The sequence below is a fragment of the Parambassis ranga genome, chromosome 20 (assembly GCF_900634625.1).
Source record: "Parambassis ranga chromosome 20, fParRan2.1, whole genome shotgun sequence".
Lineage (NCBI taxonomy): Eukaryota > Metazoa > Chordata > Actinopteri > Ambassidae > Parambassis > Parambassis ranga.
In genome coordinates, this window is record NC_041040.1 from 2,336,145 (window position 1) to 2,363,905 (window position 27,761).

General features: G+C 44.7%; 2 protein-coding genes across 2 annotated transcripts; both read right to left on the bottom strand.

The window, feature by feature from the left end:
* Positions 1-2,801: 2,801 nt before the first annotated feature.
* Positions 2,802-12,133, bottom strand: LOC114453551 (cardiomyopathy-associated protein 5-like). The gene is made up of 2 exons (XM_028433504.1): positions 12,095-12,133; positions 2,802-5,171 (listed from the first exon to the last, which is right to left on the bottom strand). Exon 2 carries the CDS (start codon positions 5,079-5,081, stop codon positions 2,802-2,804), a length of 2,280 nt encoding a protein of 759 aa, XP_028289305.1. The 5' UTR covers positions 5,082-5,171; positions 12,095-12,133.
* A 2,592-nt stretch (positions 12,134-14,725) lies between these two features.
* LOC114453244 (palmdelphin-like) lies at positions 14,726-26,993 on the bottom strand. The gene is made up of 8 exons (XM_028433043.1): positions 26,857-26,993; positions 22,276-22,326; positions 20,875-20,955; positions 20,071-20,201; positions 19,158-19,272; positions 18,438-18,462; positions 17,083-17,187; positions 14,726-16,652 (listed from the first exon to the last, which is right to left on the bottom strand). The coding sequence occupies exons 2-8, from the start codon at positions 22,318-22,320 to the stop codon at positions 15,475-15,477; spliced, it is 1,680 nt and encodes a 559-aa protein (XP_028288844.1). The 5' UTR covers positions 22,321-22,326; positions 26,857-26,993; the 3' UTR covers positions 14,726-15,474.
* Between the last annotated feature and the right edge of the window lie 768 nt (positions 26,994-27,761).

Below are 27,761 nucleotides of genomic sequence, written 5' to 3' on the forward strand. Positions count from 1 at the left end.
ATGATACAGAGACTTTAAAAAATGTGCCCTGAAGAACCACTTCTAAAAAAAAAGTGCCAAATATCTGTCCTCACACAAATGTTGATGATTGTCTGAGTGATATTTATATTTTTAAGTGACATTTATGGGGATATTTGTGCCCATCCAGCTCACCCTGAAACACCAGTAGCAGCAAAAGAGCGTAGTATGAAAATACAGGTAATATACACTGAGCAATGTCGCATTGTCTTTACATACAGTAACATCAAAATATGTCTTCAAATCTGATTTTTACATGTACAAGGTCAAGAAAGGTTTAGCAACGACAGGACTCTACAGTACGTCTGTCAGCGACATTCAGGCATCTCAGCAAAATCCAGCAAACACGTTCTGCAGCTTTTCTCCTTTCGTCTTTCTTCATCACGTCATACTCATTGATAAGAGTTCTTGGTCTCTGTGATCATTTCATTGTGCCTCATAAATGCAGGTTTAAAGCACATTTTATAATTATTAGATAAAAAAAACTGAAATTAAGAACTTCTCCTGTCCACCCACCTCTCTGGACAATAAAGCTAAAGCCAGCAGACTCCAGCTGGAGTTTGTGCCTCGGTTTGTGCGGACAGAGATGCAGCTCTGTGCTTTAAGGCTTACGGTGGTGATTTCTGTGTTTACATATATTTTGTGCAGGTTGTTAAAATTCTGTTTTTTTTCTACACAAATCAGCCATAACATTATGACCCGTGGAGACCCTTTGGACCCCACAGACCTCTGAAAGTGAGCTGTGGTGTCTAGATCATTTAAAGTCCTGTAAGCTGTGAGGTGGACCCACCATAGATTGGTTTGTCCAGAACATCCCACAGATGCAGAACTGGATTGATCTGGGAAATTATGAGGAAAATTTAGTGCCCTGAACTGGTTGTTGTGTTCCTCAAACCACTCCTTAACCAGTTCATTGTACATTCTGCCGAAAAGCGCTATCAGGGAACACTGATTCCATGAAAGGAGGGTATAGTCTGCAACAATGCTAAGCTAGGTAACATCCAAATGAATGGCAGGTTTCCCAGCAGAACTTCCCCAAAGCACATCACAATGTCTCCACCTTCTTCCCACTCTGGTCCCATGTGTTCGTCAGGTAAGAGACCCACTCAGCTATCTGTGTGATGTCAAAGAATCAGACCGGACCTTCTTCCATCACTTCATGCTCCAGGTCTTATGTGTCCTCTGTAGGAGCTTTCAGCAGTGGACAGGGGCCAGCTTGGACACCCCGACTGCTCTGCAGCTGCTCTGTGTGTTCAGACACCAGCAGGACCAGAAGCTGTTCACCTGATGGATCAGACCACCTCTGGCCTTCACTTCCCACTTGCATCTACGATCCTTGGCTAATTCACCCCTTCTCCTTCCATGGATCATTTGTGGTAGGTACTGACCACTGTGTACCAGGATCAGAGCTGCAGGGACACTCCCCACAGGCCACGATGACAGGACCAGATCAGTGAATGTTATGGCTGATTGGTGTGTTTAACTGTAAGAATAGTGACGCCATCTTTGTGGCAACTCCAGCCTCATTGGGCCTTTCATCTGGCTGAAGACCAATAACTCTCTTAATGCAGGTATGACGTGTGTGTTCAGATATTCATTCTTTAACCAGCAGTTTTTGAAGTTTATAACATTTTAAATAGTTCTTCTAGGCAAAGGACATTCCACAAGGAGGCATGCTGTTACTGAAAATTATTGCATTACACACAAACCCTTGGTTTCTGTAGAGTGTTTGGATCAGAGAGAATTATTCCATTTATTCCATGGCTGTTCGACTCATGTTGGCACTGTTTGTTTTTTTTAATGATAAATAATACTTTACTTCTTCAACATCAGTAGAAGTTGAAGCCTATTAAGGGCTGAAACCAGCAGCCATCCAGCTATGAGATTTGAACAATAAGGAAATGCAGATTTTTAAAGATGATGTTCACCCGTCTTTCTTCGCGTATCCACAGTCTCACACTTTGCATCACAGAAGCAGAGTTTAGATTATGTCACAACATGAAACAAACGATTACAACAATGCAGCTAAGTTGAATGAAAATAACACTGATGCCTCTGAATGGCATACTCAGTGACTGTCGACACCTTTTCAGTCAGTTTTTGTAAATTCGCCTGCCTCCCAGCGCAGAGCCATGGCACTCTTGCGTCTTCCTCCACTGTAGGAGTCCGGAAACTGTCAAAGAGAAGTCATTGTTTACCTGCTTTCAAAGCACTTCTCCACCTCCTCCACCTCCACCTCCTCCTCCTCCTCCTGCACTTCCACTTCCTCTCTCAGGTTATTAGACTAAAGGCGGAATATTGAAATCAGTTTTATGTGGTAACATTGCTGCTATATACTGAGCAGCGTTCCTTTCTGCTTTTCTACTTGTTATAATTAGCACAGTGGGGATTCAACTCATACAAACAGATCTGTCACTTACTCTGTGATCACAGGATAAAACGGAGCGGTCCATCCTGTAGGCTGTTTTCATTGGTGATGATGGAGAGGACTTACACTTCACTGGTACGTCTACTAAAATGAAAACAAAGATCATCACTGGCTTGAATTTGTATGCACAAAAATATGTACAGCATCATAAGAAACTCTTATTTCTTGTATGCAGCAGTGCTTGAAGGTTTGTAAACCCTTTAAAAATGTCTAGAATTCTGTATAAAGATCCCAGCATGATGTTATCCCATCTGTAAAGCATGGTGGTGGTAGTATCATGGTTGGTGCCTGTTTTTCTGTGAAAATCTGTAGAAGTTTTGGGTCATATTGATGCAGAAATATAGTTCACAAACCTTCAAGCACCAGTGTGCTGTGGTTTTGACTTACCAGAATTATTAAAAGTCAACGTGTCCATGCGATTTGACAGCCCCCTGTCTGTACTGAACCTGTCTTTGCCATACAGGTTGGCCCTCTCTTTCCTCAGCTCTTCTTCCCTCTGCTTCACCATCTTAATCTCTTCATCCACCAGTGACATTGTGCTTCTTGAACGCAGCTTGAAAAACGGGTTGTTCAGGAACATCTTTTCCTGGGGCTGATCACAGGCTTTGTTGAGAGAGAAATCAGAGGCACTGCGAATAATCAGATTGGACGTCTCAAGGATGATGAGGTTGGAGCCGCTGTCCTCTGAGCACCACTCGCCAGACCGAGCTGGCATGTTGTCTTTGCCTTGTCTCGTGCTGGAGGTTAAATCGCTGTTAGAATCCAGAATGATAACGTTGTTTGCGGACACGTCATGTTTCAGGGGTTCTTTAGTGGGTGAGGAGGTGATGATGAACGATGGCGTCAGTGGAGTGCTTATGGATCTGGGCATACCTCGCGATGGAGCACAGTCAGTTGATTTGCCCATTCTGGAGAGACCCCTCTCTCTTTTGAAGAGTTCCTCCCTCTCCATTGATATGCGAATCTCCCTTTCAACTGGTGTTTCTGGGTCATCATAAGGAGACCTGTAACTGGAGTCATCCAAGCCGGAATCTTCTGAGCAAGGGCTGAATTGGGTATAAGAGTAATCCCCGACCAGATTCAAGCTCTCCAGATCTCGTGTTTTCCTAGGAGCTCGTTCAATGTTCCGGACTGGTGTGTACATGAAGCTGTGGCTTGCATGGAAACTTGGCTGCTTGGATGAAGGTAAGACAACCTTGTTTTTGGTTTGCTCCTCCATTTCTCGCCACTGTTTACGAGCTAACTGGAAGTCAACATGCTCTGTGCTAACATTCTCACTCTTGGTCTCCTGTATCACACAGAAATCTTTTGGTAACTTCTTGTCTGTACTGAATTGCTGCTGCTGGTGGTTGGTGTGGTTGTGATTGTTGTCTCTGCAGTTTTCACTCTCGTCTTCAGATATTTTGGACAAACCTTGCAGACCGAGCGGGTGATATTTAACCTCGTGAGGAGGTGTGGGGAAGGGGCCAGTATCTTCAGGTTGTTCCAGGATTTCTTGCGCTTGTGGGACCTCGAAACGTACCTCTTCAAAGTTGTGGTTCTCTTGTTCCTCGTAGTCTGTCACCTCGATTTTCTGCACAAAGAGCTCCTGGGCGCTCAGCTGTAGACTGTCCAAATATGAATCATCATCTTCTTTATTTATAGAAGAGGAGAATATTGATCTCCATTTTTCATCCGTTTCGCTATCTGATGAAGCTGCTGCAATCTCAACTCTCAGGCATTCATCTATTTCATCTGGGTCAGGGTCATGGCAGGATTCATTGGACACGTCCGACATCACTTCTTCTCTGATGCAGTGCTCCAATAGTGTTTCCTCTGTAACGGGAGGTTCGAACAGGACTTCATTGGTGTCTGGATCGTCATCTGTGTACATTGCCAGATTTTGATAGCCATCATCTTCATGAAAATGGTCACCAGACTCCGGCTCTATGTCAGGATCTTGTAAGGACTCAGGGTACATGTCCTGGTCAGGGTACAGCTCTGGCTCAGGGTACAGCTCATAGTCAGGGTCTTGTTGTGTTGCAAGGTCTTGCTCTGGTTCAGGGTATTGTGCTGTCTCAAAGTCTTCATCTGGCTCAGGGTATTCCACTGGCTCAGGGTACTGCTCTGGTTCTGGGACTTGTTCGGGCTCAGGGTACTGCTCTAGTTCTGGGACTTGTTCAGGCTCAGGGTACTGCTCTGGTTCTGGGAGTTGTTCAGGCTCAGGGTATTGCTCTGGCTCAGGACACTGCTTTGGTTCAGGGACTTCAGGATCTTGCTCTGGTGTGTCCTGCCTCTTGCGGTGTGCCTCGTTCTCATAAACGCTGTCAGCACTAGAGAGTGTGTCAGACACAGAAGAGGTGACTGACTCGTTCCTGTTGAGCTCCTCATGCTTCGGTTCTAATATCAGAGCTTCCTTTTGATCCTGACAGGGCGTTTCAGAGCAAACACCGCTGCAGTCGATCTTGTCTACCTCGATTGTGTCGGATGGCTCGTCAGTTAATAAAGTGCCTGGCGTTACCTCATCCCTCGGGGAGTCAGATGAATCTAAACAGACTTTGTCTTCCTCGGCTCTGAAATCCTTCCCCTGCTCAGGTGAATCAGCCACAGTGACCTCCACTTCACAGTCCAGCTTTGATTGTTCAGTCGTTTCCATGGTGATGGAGAGGGAGTTGTGATTCTCACTTGTACTGCAACCTTCGTTCAGTTCTTTTCCATCTGCCTCTATATCCACTAAGGTAGCTTTCTGAAGAGAAGAGAGAGAGAGAGAAAATAAAGACCTTTATTGTCTGGGAGGTGGAAAAAAAGCAGCAGATTTTCAAGGATTTTTTGGACATTTATTTGTGCTAACACAGCACATTACAGTAATTAATACACTATAATTTATTGTGAAGTGAATATAGAAGCTGGTGAAATCAGACTACAGTGGTCATCATCGTCACCAACACCACAGACAAGACCACAGTCCCCCCTTAGAACTCTGTGACGGTCACACCAAAGTTTCTTTGGCAAATGCTTCAGAAGTGCAATGAGCCTGCTGAACGTGTCCATGGATGACACTTAAAGGATCGCTGCCAGCCGGAGAAACACTTTCAATTATGTATCTGTGGAGACAGAGGACGTCTGGAGTGTGTGTGTGTGTGAAGGGGAGGGAGGGCTCTTTGTTACGTGTGCTTGCTGTTGCTGTGCTGACAGAATGTTTCCCTAAGTGGGTTATGTGCAGAAAGAAGAGGAAGAGCATCAAAGCAGCTGAATTAGAAGGCGTTGTGTGGCTCTCCTACGGTACACTGCAGGCCCTGGGCCTGCCTCCCACACACCGCCAATGTGTGTCCTTGCGGGATAATTAGCTGAGCTCCACAATTCTTGTATCCACACACACACACACACACATACACTGACATCCACATTACTATACTAGCCTATCAGTGACTCCAGCAATTCCCTGAGTTTCAGATTTTGCCTTTTTTGGAAGATAAAGCTGCAGCTTCTTTATGTAATGTTGAGTAATATACAGATACAGATGTTGTTGTCACTCACTGGGTGGCAAAAAGTTTGTTGAGTGTCAGCGTGGTGTTGAAAACTGACCCACAAAAAATCAGAAACACGTCTATAGACATCTTTCTTTAAGTTTACATTGTTTCTGGGAGTCTTCATAGTAGATTTCAACATGGAGATCTATAGGGATTGCCTCAATTTTGACCCCTGCCACCAACTGGCCACCCAAGGAACTGCAGCTTTTATTACATGGGTTTCATTGTCTTGATTGTTGTGTATCTTAACCAGTCATTTTCATGCCAAATCCAGCCATGATTACAAAAAACAGAAACGTTAACAAAAGCTCATGATGTCAGGGGACTCGAACCTGAATGAACATGCACCATAATGGACCCGTCCCCTGTCCCATGTTCAGATGGCTTCAGCCCATAAATCACATGGTATGTAAACATAACATCATTTTGTATATCGGGCAATACGACCCTATGATCCATTAGCAGAAACCATGTGTGTTATGCGGTTTTGTATTGATATATATATATTGTGTGTGTGTGTGTGTGTGTGTGTGTCTGTGTGCTGCTTCCCAGCTCTATAGAAAGTCTGAATCTGCGTCACCCTGTCGCTGAGGTCATGTGCTTCTGCTGCCAAGCGTTGGGCCTGCAGCTCTCGGGGGCCTGGGGGCTCTTTTCATTCCAAAGCTCAGAGCTTTTAACAGGATACCCACGCCTGCTGACTCCAAACATCAAACGCCGCCAGCGCCTCGCCACTCTCCACCAAGTCTCTAATCCTTTCGCCTTCCTCTTTCAGTCGCAGTAGGCACATTCCTTACATCAAGCCTGTTCCTGTAAAATGTGACCGAGCAGAAGCATTTAAGCCACGAATCAAGTGAACTATCTCTGAGAATGAAAAGGTGCTTAATGCTCTCTGCATGGGCTGATTCGTGTGTTATATTCTCTACTCATTTCCCCGACGTCTTTGGACCGATTATTGGTTGCCCTTGACAACACAGGGTACAAGTAAGATGTCCTCTTTATGATAGCTGATTGATCCCAGTGATCACCCAGCATTCTGTCACACTCAGCATTTTGCTGATAAATGTTTCACTAACAAACACAAACTCCTACATGGACACGTGCATGTGACAGACTGAGCGCCATGGTGACCATCAACAGGCCTGACACTTGCACGTGTGATGCTCAGCTGTCGCCTCCTCCTCCTCCTCCTCCTCACCACCTCATCACCAAACTGTTAAATGTGATTGGAAGAAGTTCTGAATTTTAAAAGCAGCTCATTACATTGTTCAAATCAGACAAATCATGCTTTCACCTGCTGGAATGGACGTCTGCATTTATGAATATATTTGTCAATCTCCTTGAGTCCAATCAAGGAAACACGATTGGAGATGTGTGTCGGAGCTACTTAACTAAACCACTCAAACTTCTGCATAGATTTACATTTCAATGAGGAGGGTTTTGACAGCCTGTCCTCAGCAGCAGGGCATAAAAAGAGCTCCGTATTTTCAGAGGCCTTTTACAAACCTGCATTAAGACCTTGTATTGATGATGGAGAGACAGTCTGTCTCATAAACTCTCCTTGATTTACACCCGCTGCGTATCAGACATGTAACGCAAGCTGCTGTGAAATCCCATTTTCATCAATGAGAGTATTTACACCACGTAGCAGCGTGTTTCAGAAGTGTAGCTAGAGAGATATATGGCGTTTCTATTTTAGAGGTGTGTCCTGTGCCTAAGACGCCTCAATCTGCACCAACCAGATCGAGCAGACAGGAAGTCAGGCACCAGAACACCTCATTTAATGTCACAACGGCAGAGAAACACAATCACAGCCATGTACGAGGAGAGGGTCAGTTTGGATGTAGAGAAGCATTTTACATGATATAACATGCTTTCATGAGGACAACATCAAAGAGGAAAAGGCAGGGAGAGAAGCAGCAGCTGGTCTCAGAGTGGAAGGTGAGAGGCTGCCATGTGTGTACGTGTGTTGATGGAGGAAACGGACGTGCTCTGTAGCCCAGCCTAATCCATGTGGAGAGGACATTAACCCTCAGGTCAACAGGCAGGTTACTAAGTGATGCTGTGAATCTTGCGGGAGCTTGTAACATGCGCACGGATACACCGAATACTCCGAATCACCTTTGGTATGAACTGGTGTCGCACTGGAGATGCACAAAAACGGTGCACAAAAAAGCGACACTTATGTACGCGCCTGTTACACAGCCGGTGTAGATCCAGGGTCTCAGAGGGGTCCAGGTCTGGAGCCTGTGCTGTGTGACCACGATGAGTCCTGCCATGCTTCCTGACTGTCCTTCCAGGTTTAATAACACCTTTTTAAAATAGTTTCAGCAGATCTGGACCCATCTGAAACAGATGAACATCAAAAAGCTTCTCACTGCTGAGGCCTGGTGATCCCTGCAGTCATTATCCAGTGTTACTTGTTTGCTTTTTAAAATTCATGCTGTTATTTCCTCTTGGCCAATCAGTGAATGTCCAAACCAAACCAAGTACTGTTTTATTCTCTGACACTGTTGACATCATAACTTTCCCAACTTTCCCAATTCCCCACATAATCAATAATACATGCCGAACCCAACTTACTGCAGCACATTTCCTCTGAGCGCCTGCAGCCACTGACTGCTGTGAATGTAAAACTAATGTACATAAAAAGCTTCCGCTTCAGCAGCTTTTTTATCATCATCTTTTGTGTGATTTTTTTTAGTAAAAAAATGCTTTGAAAGCATCACAGCGAGTGTCCTCTGCAGAGAACAGAGGACAGCTCCGACTTCAGCGTCATAGATTTTAACTGCAATGTTTCCATCATAAGCGTGATTCCAATCTGAACACATCCAGGCCTTTGTTCATATTAAACGCCACATTGTTAAGCTCTGACTTTTCACACATATCTCCTGAAACATCACGTCTCACACATGTCATCTGCTTCATCTACAACAGAAAATGTGATATTGTTGAGGCTGTGTAAGAAGAAGAACAAACACAAAGCTCCACTGTTGGCCTTTGCTGTTTCATGAGTTGTTGTTTTCCTCTTGTTTTGTGTGCAGATTGAAAGGTAAAGCTTCCATCCATCCATACCTCCACCTTCTGTGCACTGTAGCGAGTGTATCAGCACCTGGCCTGGTGATGTCAGGCGAACTGCACCTTCGGACGGGTGGTTGTCGGCTGAATGTGACTTGTATGGATGTGTTGTTGCATTTTTTACATGTGCTGTTTGAGTGGAATTTGTTACCGTGATAACACAATGCTAACATCGCTAAACATCAATGCACGAATGCACACAGTCCAATCTGTAACCTGTAATCTGTAATTTGGGTCCAACAGCTCTGCACTAAAACAGCAGATGTTCTCAAAAACCTGTTGACGTAGCACAAAAGGAAGCCGTACCTACCGTCAGCAGGTGATAGATCATCCACAGAGAAATCATGCCTAGAAAACACAAACTGCAGCAACACTGCTCCTGATGACGCCTCGACCGAGCTGTAACTGAGCGAATCTGAACTTTGATGGCAATCTGTGTTAAAGTCACACACACACAGGACACACACACACCAACAGCAGTATTGGCAGAACTGTCATTAAGATGACGCTGAGAGCGGAGATGAGTCTGCCTGAGGCCATTTTCTAACGACAGACACACGCAGAGCCGTTCAGTTTGTGACTGTGTGACTTTCCAAATCATAATGTACACTTCACCGCAAAAATGTCATCAAGTTAAAGACATTCGACTCTCCGTAGCAAAAAAAATGCGACATGAAATAAAATCTAAAACAGATGTAATGTTAGTCAGACACATCCAGGACACTGTGCCACCCTGTCGTCAGCAGGAAAACGTAACCACAGGTTGATATTTTCGGCCCTTAAAAACAATCACTTGTGTATCTGCCGCCCACGTGTCACATGTGTTGTTGTGGGTGGGACTCGTCACGGTGGTAGATGAAAATGAAGGTGTTTATTGTTATGCGTGCATGAGTCTTTACCTAAACCTACCCTGTTTTTACTTTTTAAATCCAAGCGCAGAAATGAAATCAAGTGTCATTAACGTCTCATTAGATTAAATAAAGGAGAAAAAATAAAGAGAAATGTATGATACTCATTTGTGTATAATGCACATGTGTTTACACTACATACACGGTGCAAAGCTTTAATGCAGGAGAGTGAAAGAACACTCAGAATGTGTTTCATTGATATTTGAGAGACTTTACTTCACTATTATTTTCCACCTGTCAGCTTCGAACAAAAAGCTGAAGGCTGCCGGGGCTTTCTTTGTCATCAGAGCAGCAGGATTTAAAAAAGAGAAAATTCATTAGAATGACCTTAATAGCCACCCACCCACACACAAACACACACACAGACCCACTCACCCACATGTGTGAATGCTCGTGTCCACACAGCGAGCACTCAGGGATGCAGCTGCTGATCTGACTCTGTGCTTCAGCCTCAGCATGGGAGCTGTAATGGATGAAGGTTCTGTCAGATGTGATGGAGAATGATTTGATGTGTGTGTGTGTGCGCAGCGACACACTGCACTGACGCTTAAGATTTTTCACTTTGTGTTGTAAAAGCCTTGAAAAGCTCCAGCTCTTTACAACAAGCATCCACATGCAATCATTGCAGCAGCTTGTGTAAGACAGCTGCAGGCTCCACATGTGATGCCATCAGTTTATACTCAGAAGCAGCGTATGAGTATTATTGATATGAATCTATTAGAAATTGAAGGTACATACATTACCTCAGAGGAGGCGATATGTAAGCAAACTAAAAGTGACTGCAAGGCCGACAGCACAATCATAAGTCATACTTTGTGTGGAGTGGATTCATTCGTTGGTTGGATGATTGATGGCCGCCAGCAGCACTGACCTCACAGGTACATTAAAAGCAGCTTTTGCCACAAATATGACCAACACTTTGACATGTCAGAGCTCACAGACACTCTTATCCCCTCTGTGCAGCATGGTGGTGGTAGTATCATGGTTGTGTCTGTTTAGCTGCATCTGGGCCATGATATATTCTGAATAAAGACATCTGTCTGTGAGCTAAGGAGCAGCAAGACAACGAGCCCAAACACACAAGTGGTTCTACAACAGAACAGTTCAAGAAGAACAAAGTTCATGTTCTGAAGTCAAAGTCCTGACCTTAATCCACCTGAAATGTTGTGGAAGGAGCTGAAACAAGCAGTTGATGTGAGGAAACCCAGCAACATGTCAGAACTGAAGCTGCTCTGTACTGAGGAATGGACTCAGACTGCTCCAAGCTGCTGTGGACGACTGATCAGCAGCTACTGGAAACCTTTAGCTGCTGTTATTGCTGCACAAGGAGCTCACAGCAGACACTAAGAGCAGAGATTCACACACTGAAATAATGGATCATTTCTCTTTTTGTCTATTTCTCTGCTGATGTTTTTGCTTCATAATTAAGCAGACATATAAATAAATTCACATGCTGTAGCTGTAGCTGTGGCAGCATCCCACGTCCTCTCCACTCATCAAACACACACTCAGTCCACAGGACATGAACAGGTGAGTGCGGTGAGCATCGCTGTGTCTCACCTGCTCCCATCTGCTTCACAAAGAGATCTGAACTGTTCTCCCTCTGACCGTCGCTCTGTCGGCTCCCACTTTATGCTTTATGCAGTATTATTTCCCAGTCCTGTAGGAGAACCTTGGCCTGACATAACCCTGCACATTTGTTTATACCGATGTTGCGCTATTTAGCACAAGATCCCAAAGAAAAGCAAACATCAGCAGCTGACTCCAGATCCGAGCATAATCACTGTACAGGTATGAGATCAGACATGACGAGCCGCCTCTTTAAAAGTATGTTTTTAATCGTCACACTGGATTAAATCAAAATCATCACTGCTCAGAAACACACTGCCAAACACCAAAAACATGATCCTCTTCATACAAGGACAGTTTACCCTCACTGCTCACACACACACAGACCACTGCAGCCAGTCGATACACAGCATATTATCAACCTAATAACTCTGAAGCTTGCAGCGTTCGCATCAATGCCCAACACATGACGTAATTTCCATTTTAGCTGCTGTAGCAGATCACGCAGAGCGGATCCATTCTCTGACTGAGGAAAATCTTTGCCAACTTTCACATGTGTGTGTGTGTGTGTGTGTCAAGGGACCTACCTGAGACAGTGTGACGGGCTAACGCAGAGGACTCTGCTCTGTATCTGAGTGCACCCTCACACTGGCAGCTCTGCCTGGCTGCGTCTGCCTCTGATTGGACGGCTGATGGAAGAGGGGGTGCGCTGAAGGCAGCCAATACTGGAGCTCTCTCTGAAGAACACACATTGAGGCTGAGAGGAGCTCATCCTGTGCTCATGCACACATTCAATCCCGCAGCGGGGATGATTCCAACCACCTGCTTTTATTTCTTTCTGGAGGCAGGAAGAACTGAACGCCTTATTAGATATGTGCTCATTTAGTTTGGGTTGTAGGTTAATTAAATGATTCTGAGGACAGAAGTGTGTGAATCCTTTTAGAAAATTCTACATTCCTCCATCAAATTTTAGTGTCTGCTGTGAGCTCCTTGTGCAGCAATAACAGCAGCTAAAGGTTTCCAGTAGCTGCTGATCAGTCGTCCACAGCAGCTTGGAGGAGTCTGAGTCCATTCCTCAGTACAGAGCAGCTTCAGTTCTGACATGTTGCTGGGTTTCCTCACATCAACTGCTTGTTTCAGCTCCTTCCACAACATTTCAGGTGGATTAAGGTCAGGACTTTGACTTCAGAACATGAACTCTGTTCTTCTTGAACCGTTCTGTTGTGTGTTTGGGCTCGTTGTCTTGCTGCTCCTTAGCTCACAGACAGATGTCTTTATTCAGAATATATCATGGCCCAGATGCAGCTAAACAGACACAACCATGATACTACCACCACCATGCTGCACAGAGGGGATAAGAGTGTCTGTGAGCTCTGACATGTCAAAGTGTTGGTCATGTTTGTGGCAAAAGCTGCTTTTAATGTACCTGTGAGGTCAGTGCCGCTGGCGGCCATCAATCATCCAACCAACGAATGAATCCACTCCACACAAAGTATGACTTATGATTGTGCTGTCGGCCTTGCAGTCACTTTTAGTTTGCTTACATATCGCCTCCTCTGAGGTAATGTATGTACCTTCAATTTCTAATAGATTCATATCAATAATACTCATACGCTGCTTCTGAGTATAAACTGATGGCATCACATGTGGAGCCTGCAGCTGTCTTACTCAAGCTGCTGCAATGTGTGTTTGGGCTCTTTGTCTTGGTGAAATGGGTAAAATCAAATGAATAGCTGTACAGATCTCCTGTGTGTGGATCACTAAGTGTATGTGTCTACATCAGTCTTTTTAAGCTTCAGCGATCACTGGTGTCAATCTCATTGATCGTGCTCTTTTTCTAAAGGAATCAAAACAAGGTTGTCTCTTTGGAAGAAGGTGGAATGTATTTACACTACATTAGTCAACATCGATATATAACACCACATAGATCAATTTAATATTTCAGAGTCGACCTGTTCTTGCTGTCCCCTGTGTGCTTATGGTGTTGTCAGTCTGTGACCATTATGCTGATAATGTGTCAAACGTTGCCTGTGAGAGTAAAATTGGAGCCGGACAGCAGACAGCAGTCCCTCCTTTTGAAAAGCCTCCCAGCAGTTTATGCTCTTTCCTCATTCACACTCACATCTTCTGATGCTGAACTCCTGTTTTCAACAATTTTCTCATCTTTCAAACTTTGGGCTGTTTTTGTTTTTTTCCTTTTTACATAATATCTCCCCCTCCTGTAATACTGGTGTGCAGGACTGCAGAAGCCTGAACATTAGCATGCAGCATTTTCCTTTCTCCTGAGAATAGATTAGAGTAGAAATAAAATAATAATTGCGTTGATGAGTGGTGAGAATAACATTTAAATGTAAAGTGTAAGCGTGCCTCCAGGAGAACAAAGTGAAACGTGTTCACACTGTGGTTAAGTGCTCCTTCAGAAAACAGAGCAGCCGCCTTGCTGTGAACATTGAATTTCTGTAGCAGTAATAACAATGGACGCTCGTGTTTTCTCGGGTTTTGCAAATGCATAAAAAATTGCTGTTATATAACTGTATCCTTGTGGTTTTTTCCCACCCTCCTCCACGATTTTTCATAATGCCACAGAGAGAGAGAGAGAGAGAGAGAGAGAGGGAGACGCAGAGAAAACAACCAAGGACGAGTGTTTTACATGAGGAACAGAACAACGCTCAGCTGTCGCTGCTTCTGTCCGTGCAGACGGGACTCAGAGCAGCGCTGCTGTTCAGACCTGCACTGTACGAGCACTCACATGCTGCCATCATGATGTCAACAGTAATCAGCCCATCCTGAAGCCATTCTGCAGTAAATACAAGCAGCTATTAGTCTGAAAATTCTCACAATACATGTCCACAAAAAACTTTACATCACTTCCAACCCGGCCTCACCTCATCCCTCATCTTGTTCTGTGACAGACGCCGTTTATCAGATGGTTTCTATTCTATGTGAACCAATTATGTTGCTGCCTGCAGGACATCCTGCATCCTAACACATAAAATTTAAAAACATGATGCAATGCATGTTGGAGCCCTTCATGTGGTCAGTGTGCACCAAGCAGTGGGCTGAACTCTGTGACTCTGTCACATGATGCAGTGATGCTGTGCTGCTACTTCACATTCACACTTGAAAGGTACAACCAACAGGAGCAGCTTCAGGAGCCGAGGCTGGGAGTCGAACCAACAACCTGAGTGTACAACCACACTGTTTAACAGAAGGAAAGATTTGTGTTGATGAGGAAACCTTTTTAATGGCAAAGGAACAGCACACAGGACACAGTTTACAGGAAGTTACACAAAATGATGGCACAAATGTACAGTTGAAAACAGCCACTGCTTCAAACACAGGGTCACTTAAAAAGCTGTAGTTTGTTTGATTGGAACTAGAAGAGTTATCGTTGCTTTTTACACAAACGATTGGAGACTTTGAGGTTTCTGATGGAACATGAAGGCGTCACCCTTCTATTTCTGTTCAGACCTCATGACCTGCAGTCACAGGACGAATGTTAAGTGTATTCTGCACGTTTTATACTGCACTATGGTGCCACTCGGTGCACATACTGAGCGTGCTCTCTGCTTGTAGCCATGATGGTTCTGTTTCCATGGAGGTGCAGGACTTTATGTTGCAAATAGAAATGTTTTTCACAGAGCTTCTAACTCTGCCCTGGTTAGACTGGACCCTCTCTGTAATGACTGTAACAGGCCAGGGGGTGGCAGTAAAGCTATGTGAAGCTTCAAAGCAGAGGGACTGTTGGACACAATGTGTGTGGCTGTCAATCAGCACCAAACACTGACACTGCATGATGAAGCCAAACAAATGACAGGAGGTAGGAAGTGCTGTTCCTCCTAATGCATGTGATGTGCAGGCTGTGAAGTACTCTATGTTGGACAGGCAGCAGGTTAGGACACACACACACCTATTAAGCTAAGTAAAGGCTTCTTTTGGAGCTCGGTTTGACAGCAGCTGTCCGGTTTTATCTTCCTGTGGAGCAGAGCTTCATCTTCCCCATGCTGATGTTGTCTGCGGGCTCGTCCACCGCCGGGCCCTGCAGGTAGGGGCTGTGCTTCCCAGGCTTGTGGATGAATGTTGGCTTGTGGAGCCCGTAATCCTCCCAGTTTGTGTATGCGTCATCAATAATATCTCTGCATCGTGTCACCTGTGCTAGACCCACTTTAGGTTGGAAGACTCTGCTCCTGTAGCCCTCTGGGTGGTATGAGAGAAACTCCTCCCTCTCATTCTCTTCATCACTGTCAGCTATGACCACCAGCTCCGCCTGGATGTCTTCTTCCTCGTCGTCCTCTGCGTTCTCGTAGCCCATGAAGATCATGGTGACGGGTTCTGACTCCAGCTCCTCTGGCAGTGTGTTGACGAGGTTCAGGGAGGTGTTGTTTTCTGCATAGAATGGTGAATATCTGCTAAAATCACCTGAGCTTTCTAACAAAGTGTCAGGATCAGACCTGTGGCTGGCTACCGAAGGACTGCGGCTATCCACGGCTCTGTAGACCGGCTGTAAGGGGGCAGGCATTTGTTCAGATCTGGCTTTAATGGATACCAAAGAAGCTTGGTTTGTACTGCTTGTACCCATGTTGGCGAGTTCTTGTGTTTTAGCATCAAGCTGTCGCTGAGCTGGATGATTGTCACTCCCAGAGTGTCCTGGAATGTGGGCGGACAGCAGCTTGACTTCTTCTCCAGACCTCTGGCCTCTCGGGGGCGAGTCTTTATGGATGAGTCTTGGGTTTGGTGAGTTCTGCTCCTCCTGGTCTTTGAGGATTTGAGTTCCATTTCTGGCTGAGATGGAGGGTGTTGGGGTTTGCCGCGGGGTTTTAGTGGGCGTCCTGGGCGTTGACGGTCGGCTGGTGCCTGTGTAGGGTGTAGCATAGACGGGCTGATGGTACTGCACGCCCGTGGGCACCTTCTCATCTGTGGCCTGACGCAGAAGCTCCTCTACCTCTGTGAGTGTCAGCTCTCCGACAGATCCGTTCTGTGTTTTAGCTCCGTCTGTGTGCAGCGCATACACCGACTTGCGCCCGTCTTCGTACACCTTTAACCCCCTCTGCTCGATGGTTTCTGGGGCAATGGCTGCTGTAGAGACTACCTGACTTTTTCCTGTTCTCTTATCATGTTCCACACTGATCTCCACTGCAAATGTAGCTGGAACGGAGAAAAGATGCAGATGAAGTTGAAGAAGTGATCTTGTTTTAACAGTGATTTTGTGATGCATCTCTTAATTAGCAATACAAATTCAATGCAGTACTAAAAGCATGAGTCTGTCTGCACTCTGATCAAATCTGAACTTCTGAGCAGAGTTCTGACATGCTTGGCACAGAAATGTGCCGTACTGCTTGCTGTGAAATGTAATTGCTTCATAATTTGCATCCTGGTGAAATGTGAAATTACAGCTTTTAAAATAGCATAATGGAACCAAAAGGCGTTTTTTTTCTGTCAGAGCAGCCGGGCTCCTGCAGACAGCTACGCCTCATGAGAACAGAGTGGATGTCTCCATAACCATGAAGCTGAGAGGCCGCTGTGTAAACATCCTGTCCTGACAGAGGCACAGACACACTGTCAGCATGTCCAGTACCTTTCTTTGGCTCGTCACGAGCAGGCTGATGTGCAGCACGGCTTTGTGTCGGAGCCGGTGGAATAACGATATCTGGGAGTGTTGAAGGCTGAAGATGTGACGCGTCTGAGGAGAAAGTCTGATCAGTAAAATAAATGAAAGCCAAAAACATCACATACAGAAACAGCATGATGCTACATTAGTATTTAAAGATTATCCTCTGCTTTCAGAGCAAAAGAAGATATGAAGCTCTCATTTAGTGTCGTAGAGGTGGATTAGTTCTACATTATTACAGCCAGCTCCACATATACAGCTTACAGAGCTGCACAGAAGCTGATGTGTTCTTGTTGAGACGTCAAATGTTAATTAATCAATGTATTCTCACAATTTATCAAGCTGTTATCACAATATTGATATTCCAACATAACTAAAAGCAAATTTGTTAAAACACCAGGAGATAACATCATGATTTGTTTTCATGATGGTAATCAAATGTTTTAGTGCTGACAGGCTGCCTGAGGTTCTGAACTGACTGAAGGAACGGGTCCAGAAACAGCTGCAGTTGTGCTCAAAGTGTTTATGAACTCTTTAGAATGACCCAGACCAAGGGCGTAGTTTTGGCATAGATGGAGGTGACGCGTCCGCACCAATGTCCAGCGATCAGTGGTGGAATGTAACTAAGTATTTGTACTTAGATACTGTACTTAAGTAAATTTTGATGTATTTCTACTTTACTTAAGTAAAAATAATAGTGCATACTTTGACTCCATGTTGCAGCTGTTACCTGTACTTTCTCCTCCACTACATTTCTACAGTGTCTGTAGTTACTTGTTACATGTGATGAACACATGAACACGCATGAATGAACACGCATTTTTGTGTTGTTTTTCCCTCCTGACTTTGAATAAAGGAGCTTTTGTTAACCTTAATCGCTCCGTGCCTCCGCATTTGCGTCCTCCTCCTGACGAACCCTGACAAAGCCCTTGATATTAAGATTCTGACTAGGTTATATTAAGGGCTCTGGTCCAAATGTAACACATATGGCCATGTGATTGGCTGTGATGCTGTCACATGTGTAGCTACGTTGGTTGGCAGCACGGAAAAAACACATGTTGTTGGAATTTTATGTCCCCACCAATGTCAAAAGCAAAACTACACAATTGACCCGGACACCCGAAAAGACACAAGGAGAGCCCCATCAAAGAAAAGAGACAGAAGTACGTGAACACAATATCAGTAATGCTATGAGATCATTAATACCACTATATGTGCTGAGTAAATATTAATCTGAGTGAGCCATTATTAAAATCAGTTTCATTGTGATTAATCAGACAAGTAAGCAGTGAGAGAGTATTTGAAGATAAAAAGGTCTTTACCTGCTGAGAACTCTGCGTTTATCTCCTACATGTGAAGACAGAGTGGTCAAAGTGCTGAACAGATGCAGGAAGTCACACCCACCACAGCGGCGCCCCAGATTAATGGTGTTTAGCATCAGCAGTCCGTCACTTTAAAGTCACAATCATTTCTTTCAGTCTAAATCCAGACAGCAGCCGCACAGCAAATCATGCACATTAGTCCTTACACTGCACACCCACCATGAGAGGAATCCATTTATCTGCCACCTTATTCACTCAGAGAGCACCCACACAGACCTCAGCCAGCGCAGCTTGTGAAGTCAAGCAGAGATTAGAGGAAGGCAGCGTGGAGTCAGGAGAGAACGACATTTGGTCAAAAAGATGTCAGAGCCCAGAGCTCCTGTTTCACTTTAATGCACTCGTGAATACAAGATGTTTGTTCATCCCAGCAAAAGAACAGCAACAGCTGTCGAAGCTGACGGCACGACTCAGCAGAAGTTTTAATTTAACCACTGACAAACACTAATGAAGCAGTGTGAGTGTGTTACTGACAGCAGCACAGCAAAAACACACAGGCACACCTTCACTTATTCCCAGACAACAGCTAAATGTTTCAAAGTTGTCGTTTATCTTTGTGCGCAGGCTTTTAGTGCTGTTAACACACAACCCAGGAATTAATGATAAGCAGCACAGATCAGAGCCAGACAGCACACAGAGGACTGAAGGATGATGCAAGCCTACCTTGATGATGTCCTCAGCTGTTCTCTCCACCTCTTTTAATCGCTTCAGAACTGCTTCCTCATTAGCAGAGATGCTGAGCTCTTGTGCTTCCAGAGTCTCGACCTCCTTCTCTATTCTGTAAGAAGAAAAAATAAATATATTATCTGAGCAGACGAACAGTTTTTAGACCATTTTAACCAGCTCTGAAAGCAAAACAGGGCCTTCCAGACATGTTCTGCTGAGGTTAAATCAGACAACACTGCACTTCAGCACAAGTCTTCCGAGATCAGAAGAGAAAGAGCAGCAACAAAATGAGCCAGACCACACAAGTGGTTCTACAAAAGTTCGTTTGACCTTAATCTGAATGAAATGTTGAATATACTGCAGTGACCTTCCAACTGAGAGTCAGTGTTTAATCTGTGTGCAAATGTTCTGTGTAGCTTGTCATTGTCTAAGTAGCAGGGTTATGTAATGAAGTGAAGGACTTTGACTGGCACACACGCTGCTGAAAGCGAGCACAGGTCAATCCCTCTGGTCTTAATCCCACGCTGTGGACTACGTAAACACAGGTGAAAGTCTCTGGGCCTAATGCCACACTGCTTCACACCGTAGACTGTGTAAACACAAACACGTGTGCAGTGCTGCAGGCTGTGACCACCTGTTGACCTCAGGTCCTGCTCCACCTCATTGTGTTTGGATTAGGTGGGGTGACAAAATTCCTGCTAAAGAGCTCCAGCCATTTTAATAATAATAATAATAAGGAGGTGTGTTGCTGTTTGTGTCTTAGTCCGCTTGAGTTTCTGCAGCGGCCTGTTTTCTCCTCACGGATCTCTGCAGTCTCAGTCTTGAAGCAAATATAAACGCCTTCACCCACAGAGTGTCAGTTCTCGCCTGATGTGGGCAGCTCTTTGTAGGTGCTCTCAGTTCGGGTTACCTGAGGATGTTGCTCTGCAGCTGATCACTCTGCTGCTGTTCATCCTGAGCCTGGAGCCTCATGGCCTCCTGCTCCTCCTCCGACTGCTGACTCAGACCGTCCATCAGCCACTGCTCCCTCAGGGCCTTTTTCTGTTGGTCAAACACACACAGGACCTTCAGCTGCTCCTTCCAGCCTCATACTGCATCTGTGTTTATTAATACTGAGATTACACTTCTTGCTGTCAGTTTCTTTTTTGCCCCCTAGTGGTCATACTTCTACTAAGTGGAATTTTAAAAGAAGAAGAGAGGCTGTATAGGCAGCCATGTTTGACTCTCTTGGAATCAGCATTCACGACACAAATCCAGATATTTGGCTGATCTGCAGGAAACAAGCTAGGTTAACTTAGATAAACAGTAGAAGGCCCAGAATGGCGCCTTGGGGAATTCCAGGTGTAATTTGTTGTTCCGCCATCTCCTTTGCATGTGTTAACTATGTGTGACTTTCTAATTTTAGTCCTTATAATGTGCATTGCAGGCAGGAAGAGGTGGATTAATGGAGGTGAACACTCTCATTTTGCTCGCAGTGTTGTTGGAATGAGAACAATATTAGTGTTACATAATGCTAGCGCAGAGGGACTCCAGGTAATATCTGTGAAATTGAAGCTGACCTTGCCTCTGAGTTCAGAAATGAGATTTCAGACAATAAATAAACCTTCATTACAGAGTTCCTCAGCAGGGCTCTCACAGAGACATTTCTGCAGTGTCGTGCTCTTTATTACAGCGCCATGTTCTCCCATATTATTATTATTATTGTGAGTAGTACCTTTATGTACTGGAGCTTTAATTTCTCCTCTTCAATCTGTCTCCTCTTCTTGGCGATGTCCTCTTGGATTCTTCTTTTGTCCTGTCAGGATAAATCAAACGCACGTTTGCATCATGTGTACGTTTTACCGCGTGGAAACTATTCCACCTGTTGTCTGACTCGTGCTGACATCTCAACCTTGAGCTGACAGCTGGACACCAACAGCCAGAAATAGCAGAAAAGGAACACAGCCTTGATGACTTGGTCTGACTAGCCGGATGCAGACAGTTGGTATACATGGCTGCCATATTGGTCACATGCTCTCATCTCATTCTTGTTTCCCACTCCTAACCACTCCTATCCATGTTTTTTTTATAGTAGAACTAGCACAATCAGTTAAACTAGTTTAGGGACATGCAGATGTTACAGTAGTGGGCCTAGAATAGAGCCTTGGGGAACTCCGAATTCTGCACAAATCCTGGATCCAAGAGACATGTCGGAGTTCTCTGTTCTCGATGTTTCCACTGTTGCAGGGAACAATGAGCACACATGCTGAAAATATAAGGTGTAAAACACCCATGCACTGTTCGGGTTCAGAAGGTTAAAGACAAGGGAGATTAGGTCCCCTTTGTCCGTCTTAGTCACAAACACAATCCTTAATGGCTTTAATCATAAAAACGGACATGCTTTGTTGATGGGCATCTCACTCTTGGTTGCTAAAATTAGCTCCTGGATCCAGGATCAGTGTGGCACTATAAGCCCCAGTGAAAGGGGATCTCCCTCGTGACGTCTGCTGGTATTTATAGTTGTGTCTCTGTCTCTGTCTCCCTCAGTGATGTCAGGGGACTGAAATGTCTGGACCATGAAAACCATTTCACAGACAACTGCCGCTATGATCATTGACGGGGAGAGGATAACTGATTTAATGACCCATGTCACTCACCGTGTGATGTCAGGTGGTTTTCACATGAGTCTGATGTGCATTCGGAGCAAATCCTGAAACTACAGTCTAGAACCAGTGATGGGCCCTGAGTGTGAGTGTGGAGAGTGTGGGTGTGAGTGTGGAATCTTTGCTTAATAGCTATGCTATTAAGCAAAGATTGCATGGTAGCAGATTCATTTACTATAGCAAAAATCCATAATACATCTTAAACTTCCTGTGAGCCAGAACACACAAAGGTTTCCTCTCAGCGTGATCATCCTGCATCATCCTGCAGCTACACACCCACACTTTTTATTTTCAGAGTCTGTGCTGCATCGCACCATCCTGCTCGGACTAAACCTCACAGCACTGAGTCACAGGGATGCAGTCCTTCATGATGATGCTCAAAACAAATTCGACGAAGAATCAATTTCCTGAATTTTATAGAGTGGTCAGGGGCAGGCCCCCCCCCCCCCCCCCCCCCGTCACAGAGCACTTACCGTGATCGCCTGAAGTCGCTCCTTCAGCAGGTCAGCCTCCTCCATGATGGCCTGCAGGTAGACAGAGCACACAGTCTGAGACAATGCACAGGTTGACACAATCCAAGTTATACTGTGATGGGATTGAATCTTTAGAATTTGTACTTTAGAAAAAAAAAAAAAAACAGTGCAAAAGTGCAAAATACTGCACTTGGGTTATTAAAAGTGGAATATTTCTGCCTCATTTGTTGCCCTTTCTGCAGGGTTCACAAAGTTTTAGGCACCACCAAAGAGAAGGTTTAGACCTCATGGAGATCTGTCCACTTAGTCTTGGAGGCCATTGTTGGAGCTCCTGTATAAGAAGTGGCCAGGAATGAAGCTAAAATGAAACACTGGAACATTCAATGGTGTCATATCACAGAGGTGTCCTCCCGTTATTAAATACACTCTCAGCCTAAACTGAGTGACCTTGCGAACAGTGTTTGGCCTGTTACCAATGATTTACTGGAGTACATTGTAACACATAATATGGATATGCATACATCAGCTTTGACAGAGACAGGACGAGAGTTAGCATGTCCGTGCCACATGTCAGGGAAGTGACTGATCCAGGCCCGAGGAATGGAATAATCACTGCAGGGAATGTGGCGTGTCTGTGCTGGCGCTCTGAGTTATAATGCAGGACAGTAAATCAGCGCAGAGCAGAATGACGGAGGAAAGTTAGGACGCACCTGACGCCTTCACAGTACAGTCTGAACTGAACTGACAGCCATGTGAGCCACAGTCCTAGTTTAAAACCGACAGAAGAAACATTCGGACCACTGTCATCTAAAGGCCTGAAACCAGCACACACTAAACACAAAACTAAAACCAACATCATGTATAGACACTATAGCTGTAATATATTCTTCTAACTGACCTAACATAGTGTGTTTGTAAGTCATTGTTGGGCCACCTGATCACCAGCACTAGTCACATGCAACTATGTTTAACCACAAGAAGAACAGGGAGTCCTGACAGAGGGCATGACACCCACAAAGCCCTGATCTATGAAACCAAAGAGCCTCAGTGTTTGCAAGCCTTCACACATGCAGTAAATAACATTGTTTATCTTGTAGCAAGAGAGCATGTCGAGATGATGCTGGAGAACAGTTAGTTCCCCTGGTCACTGTGTTAGCAGAAATGTGCGTAGGCTTTGAGACCTGACAAGAGAAGAGGCAGCATCTCTGAAACAGCAGCTCCTGCCTCCTGGAGTCTACTGTCCGTGGTCTGAGGGAGGACTGGAAACAGGATGTGCTGGCACAAATCTGATTCAGTTCACAGCTTACATGATTAAAAGGATCTGCTGCGTGTGTCTTGGAGCCAGCGGCCTCAGCGGGCCGAGCTGCAGCACGTTAGGGAGTAATGGTCATGATGCTTTGGCTCATCAGGGTCTCTAATTACAACCAGACGTGGTCATATGGTGTGCTAACTGCAGACTGTAACCTTTGAGTTCATGTTCAAAGTTCATGTTCTGAAGTCAAAGTCCTGACCTTAATCCTCCTGAAATGTTGTGGAAGAAGCTGAAACAAGCAGTTGATGTGAGGAAACCCAGCAACATGTCAGAACTGAAGCTGCTCTGTGCAGAGGAATGGACTCAGACTCCTCCAAGCTGCTGTGGACGACTGATCAGCAGCTACTGGAAACCTTTAGCTGCTGTTATTGCTGCACAAGGAGCTCACAGCAGACACTGAGAGCAGAGCTTCACACACCGTCGCCACTCACATATATGAAATAATGGATCATTTTCATTAAGAAGTAAAGGACAGAGTTTCATATTTCTGTCTCTCTCACAATGTCTACTGCCTGGTAACATTCAGGATGAGATAACAGAATATAAATGAATAAGCAGCAGCATGATGTTCACACCGGTAGTAACACCTGAGCTGGATAAATGTCGCCCTTTCAATGTTTATTTCTCCTCTTGCTTCTTATTCTTATTATATCCCAGGAGCACATGAGCTCAGGTTTCAGTACATGTAAAGGTGGTGGTGTACACATCAATGGTGGCATTTTCAAAATGTCTGAGGTCTTAATAATTAATGCATGAAGGACTGGTGGCAACACAGAACCTCTGGGGTCTACAGAAAACATTCACAGAGCGGCAGCTTTCTCTGGATGACAGAGGTCAGACTGGTTGGAGCTGATAGAACAGGAACTAAAATAAGCACTGGTTCCGTGTCTGAATGCACAACAACCTTGAAGGATGCTGCCTGGAGCGATGGGTCTCAGTTTCTGCTCTGTGTAAAAGCACAGATCCATAATGCCTTTTATCAGTGCTGCTGCTGTCATGGTGTGGGGGAGGTTTTCTTAGCACACTTTGGACCTCTATGTACCAACCAAGCCTAGTTTGAAGGCCACAGTGTCATCTTACTTTTCTTAATAAAACAGTCAGATTTGTAAGATAGAATATAATGATTGACATTAGTGGGACCTAAAATAGAGCCTTGGGGTACACCACAAGTCATGACAGTGACAGTTAAGTACTATGGATCTGCATGACAGCATTAGTTATTTAGTATAAAGTGCATTGATCTGATGTAACAGAGAAAAGAGGCTACTGAAGGTCATCTGCTTGTTAGCTTGTCCACCTGTTGACACTTTGGGATTCTGATCCTGCGCTGCTGAAAATAGAGACGCCATGTGCATGAAAGAATCTGCATGTGTGCAGCAGGAGAGAGAGAGAGAATGGATGGTGGGAAGAAATCCCTCAACACCTGTCAGTCATTTTGGGTAAACATGAAGTCACATCTTGAATAGTTCAGAAATGTGCTCCACTCCACAAGGGACACACGAGTCAGTAATTAACAGGGTGGGCACACGGCGAACACCGATCTGTGGCTGCCATCACAGCAGCGATGGCTACCAGTTAGTCAAAGTACCGTCACCATTTGAGCCCTGTCCAGAACTTCTTGGCTTGCAGACTGACTTTCAGACTGTGAACAGCCAGCCAAAAACAAAGCTTTGAGGGGAATGCAAAAAGTTAGAGGAAATGGTTCATTTTAATGCTCTAGGGCCTGGCCACCCATTCTGATTCTTTTTCTATGCGATCAGTCTGTTCCAGTGACACAGCACCAACGGCCACAGACTAAACTCCTTCACATTTGGACAGACATACAACTACATCTGGCCAGGCTACACTGCTGTTGGCTGTAGTCGATTTTTAGTCCAAGTAAGTCTAACATCTGGAATCCTCAGGCGTTGTGTAGCAAAGAACCAACATAAAAGAGCCTGCAGACACAAGAAGCTGCACTAAGTATTTTTACAGTTCATCATCATATAATATCTCCAGCTTCTTGAACTTTGTCACTGCTGTTGTGATCTGCTTCTTTGTCAGTAATGTAACCCTCAGTGGGGCTCTGGGGTACCATCTCTCCTGTGCCCTCTGCCTGTAGAGTTTGACTGCGGTCTATGATCCAGTCCCAGTGACATGACCCTGATTCCTCCCTGTCTTGTCTGGCCAAGGTCTTTCTGACTTCTAATCCCTGCTGCTCCTGCCTTAATCTGATCCCTGATGGATTACCAGCACACAAGCAAACAGCATAAGCTTCTGCTAGTCTACAGCACCTATTATCAGGGTGAAATTGGCCTCGCATTAACCCCTAATGTGGTCATTTAAGTGTTATTAATGGACGGATACAAAACAGGAAGTTGTCTTCTTTAAGACAGAATTAACATGATGACCTGTTCTAATTGGCTTTGTGTGCTCCTTTGGTTGTGTTGTTGAAACTCAGCCTAAGGACTGATGATTGATCAGGGTATGAAGTATGAATGATCTGATTAGGATGATAATTTCCTGCATGAAACACATGTGGGTAGTTGCCCTTGGAAACGGTTGGAAAACGTCCAGCTATCACAGACTAACTTAAACAAATCGGGCTTTCCAAAATGGTGAGCCATCCAAAATTAAAGCAAATCCTGGATTACAGCGTTAAACCACTGAAGCAAATTTGAACCTCTGCATGCTGCATGCACTTTCTATGAACATAGAAGCAGAATGACTTCATATCCTGGTAGAGGTGTGAAAAAACGAGCTTCCTGGGCCACATGTGCTGAGAGGCTGATCTGGTTAGGATGAGTGGGAAGAAAAGGGCAGTGGGTGACTGGTTCTCTGCAGGCAGCCCAGAACAACAGCATGTGTGTGGGAGCACACACTGTGTATATACATTCATCACACCCACATACACTATACATGCCATTTCCTGACAGCTTCCTGTCACTTTCGAAGATGCGTTTTTGCGTGTTAAAGGTGGCAATGTACGGAGACACCTCTGCTGCTCTTTGCGTGTTTGACCATCTGTGAGTAAAAGTGTTGGTTAAATCAGGACATCTGCTGGGATACAGCAAATAACAAAAAAAACTAAAAATTACAGAATCAGCAACAGACCCGAGTGCCTCGTTTCAGCTCCAAATAAGCATCTTACCTCTGAAAAGTATGAACAGTTTGCAGCAGAGCGTTAAGCTTTGTACAAAGAAACATGTCTGATACAAGGAGAGCGTCTATCTGTGAAAGCCCCCTCAGCTCAGCTGTAAGGAGAAACAGGCAGAGAAAGGTGTACTCACCGGGTTTGTGTGTCCTCGAGCAGCAGGGTGGTGTGTGAAAGGTAGAGCTCACTCTCACAGCGTATCCAACATAACTGAGCCTGAGTCAGGAGATTGTGTAGGCTGACAAAGATGCAGATTGACTGGGAAGATTCCCTCCCTCTCCCTCCCACCTCCCCTCTCTCCTCTCTCCACTCTCTCTCTCCTCTCTCTCTCTCCTTATCGGCTCTCTGTGAGCCTGAAATACCGCTGCCATACAACTGCCCCACAAATGTGCACACTCACACACAGTATTAGCACATGAACAAATACTTTCATAGCAACGCAGTTCTACAAATTTGAGTTTGACTTCTTTGCATGTCAGTGATTTCATTTCTCATACTTTTATTTAACCCATCAGACAGTAGTTAAGCACTATAACTATATATTATATATAACTATAACAAGACGGAGACTGCTGCCATGTTCGTATCATTGAATAAATTAGACTCACAAAAGTAGAACATACTGGGTGCTGAATATGTAGACTATTTATTGTTAGTTTGAAGTCACATGATTTGTTAACACTTCTGTTATATTTGCGTTATTTATGTTAATATCCACCCCTATTTCAATAATGATCCCTTTATGCAGATGATATGTTTCTTTATAACACCAAAGTTTTGACAATAGCAACATTAGTAACAAGGTCACTTATAATGCTAAATGGTGCATTATGTGGTAGGGAATTATTATATGAACCTAATAAAACTAATGATGGCCTTTGTGTAATAGTATTGTGGCTTTCCAGAATCTCACACCAACTGCTAGCTGAAAGTTGGCAACCCTCCTAAAAGCTTTAATTTGAGAGGTTGCTGTTGCCATGGCAGCATTATCCATTCCAATCCTGGACATGGTTGGGAGACAGATCACAGAGAAGGAATGCC